The 1,804-nt window shown below is 29.6% G+C and overlaps 1 protein-coding gene across 1 annotated transcript; it reads right to left on the bottom strand.

Annotated features, from left to right (window-relative positions):
• Window positions 1-152: 152 nt before the first annotated feature.
• On the bottom strand, window positions 153-650 carry LOC105178961. Its single transcript, XM_011102546.1, has one exon. It carries the CDS (start codon window positions 648-650, stop codon window positions 153-155), a length of 498 nt encoding a protein of 165 aa, XP_011100848.1.
• Between the last annotated feature and the right edge of the window lie 1,154 nt (window positions 651-1,804).

The raw sequence follows: 1,804 nt of genomic DNA, 5'->3' as shown, positions 1-1,804 counted from the left end.
ATATAATAAGTAAAAGAAACACTTCATTCATAAAATATAAAAACATTACTCGATAAAAGAAATACCCTACAAATGAAAGTAAACATAACTAAATACTGGAAACATACTAATAACATTTGGGATAAATCTAATCAACAAGCATGTCGAAATCCTCAGTAATGTTGAAACCCACGTTCCCTGTACTGCTGCTGGAGTACAAGGTTGGATGCATGAAAAGTAGAAAATGTTTTTTTCAACATTTGTTCATCCGTCACATCTTCTCCACATAACCTCAATTTTGATACAATTCGAAACATTTCAGAATTATATTCAGCAATCGTTTTGAAATCTTGCAGTCGCAATTGTATCCACTCATATCTTGCACGTGGTAAGATTACAGTCTTTTGATGGTCAAATCGATCCTTTAAACTCTTCCAGAGTTGAAAAGGACTTTTGACTGTTAAATATTGAGACTTCAGGCTCTCATGAAGATGATGACGAAGCAAAATCATTGCTTTAGCACAGTCTTGCTCAGAAGCAACAGTATTTTCTTTTATTGTTTCTCCCAATTTGCTACTTGCCAAATGTAGTTCGGCATCAAGAACCCATGATAGGTAGTTTTTTCCAGAAACATCAAGAGCAACGAAATCCAATTTTGTGAGATTGGCCATTAAGCTACAACAAGTTAATATACACTTTTAGCATAATATTCAACATATACATAAAAGTAAAATAATATGTATTACACATGATATAAAGTAAAAATGACATGAAATATTACTAACATTAAGTTACATATAAGTTACCATGTAATTAGTATGAATTATTATGGCATGCATACATGGAATTAAATATATTTAAGTTTGGCTTAAAACTTATAATGTTACAAATAACAATTAAATGGTATTCATGCCAAAATTATTTGCTTAACAAATAAATTTTGTTGCATATACTAGCAAAACATGTAAAATACATACATGGGCATATGAAACAAAATAAAATACATACATGGGCATATGAAACAAAACTATGTTATCGAAAAATTATCACAAATGAAATAAATAAACGAAGAAGCATTGGGCTTCTTGATCAAGCCATTATCTCGAAACACTTCAGGTGGTGAGAAAATTAAACATATTCTTATCATCGCTTCAGGGATGATATTGCCCATAATTGGTACAAAATATTTCACCTACTACTGGAGATGATTTTAACTCATTACTTACTTCAGGAAGCAATGAAATTTTATAGAATATATCCACTTCAGGGGATAAAATTAAGAATTGTATACCTACTTCTGGAGGCAATATCACATCCACTTCAGGGGATAAAATCAAGAATTATATGCCTACTTCTGGAGGCAATATCATCCACTTCAGGGGATGAAATTGAGAATTTATATATATATGTCTACTTCAGGAGACATTGAAATGTATAATATAATTGCTCATTTTTTTTATTATGAAATATTCAAAAATAAAAGTAACTAAGATATTGTAGAGGTAAACAAACAAAGAATAAAAATTATAATAATAAAATTAACATTTAACCTTGATCGATCGTAACGTAACGTCGTGCTGATAGCGTGTTATAAACTTAGAGAATTCTAAGTTTATTGGCCTATCACTCTTAATAGAATATAAAGAAAACAATATATGTATTTCTCCAAAATCACTTTATTATTCTCTCCAAAAACTATTTACAAATGAAATACATGGTGGTATTTATAGACCACAAAAAATGTGGTTACAAAATACACCATAAATCATTATAATTACAAATCATAATGGGGGATACAAAAGGGTATAACATAATGGGTATTAAA

This window comes from Sesamum indicum, unplaced genomic scaffold (assembly GCF_000512975.1).
Source record: "Sesamum indicum cultivar Zhongzhi No. 13 unplaced genomic scaffold, S_indicum_v1.0 scaffold00112, whole genome shotgun sequence".
In the NCBI taxonomy this organism is placed as follows: Eukaryota; Viridiplantae; Streptophyta; class Magnoliopsida; order Lamiales; family Pedaliaceae; genus Sesamum; species Sesamum indicum.
This window is presented reverse-complemented; position numbering and strand designations above follow the sequence as displayed.

Bases quoted from the DNA above. Each gene is read 5' to 3' on its own strand.
- LOC105178961 (XM_011102546.1), bottom strand. From the start codon at position 650: ATGGCCAATCTCACAAAATTGGATTTCGTTGCTCTTGATGTTTCTGGA.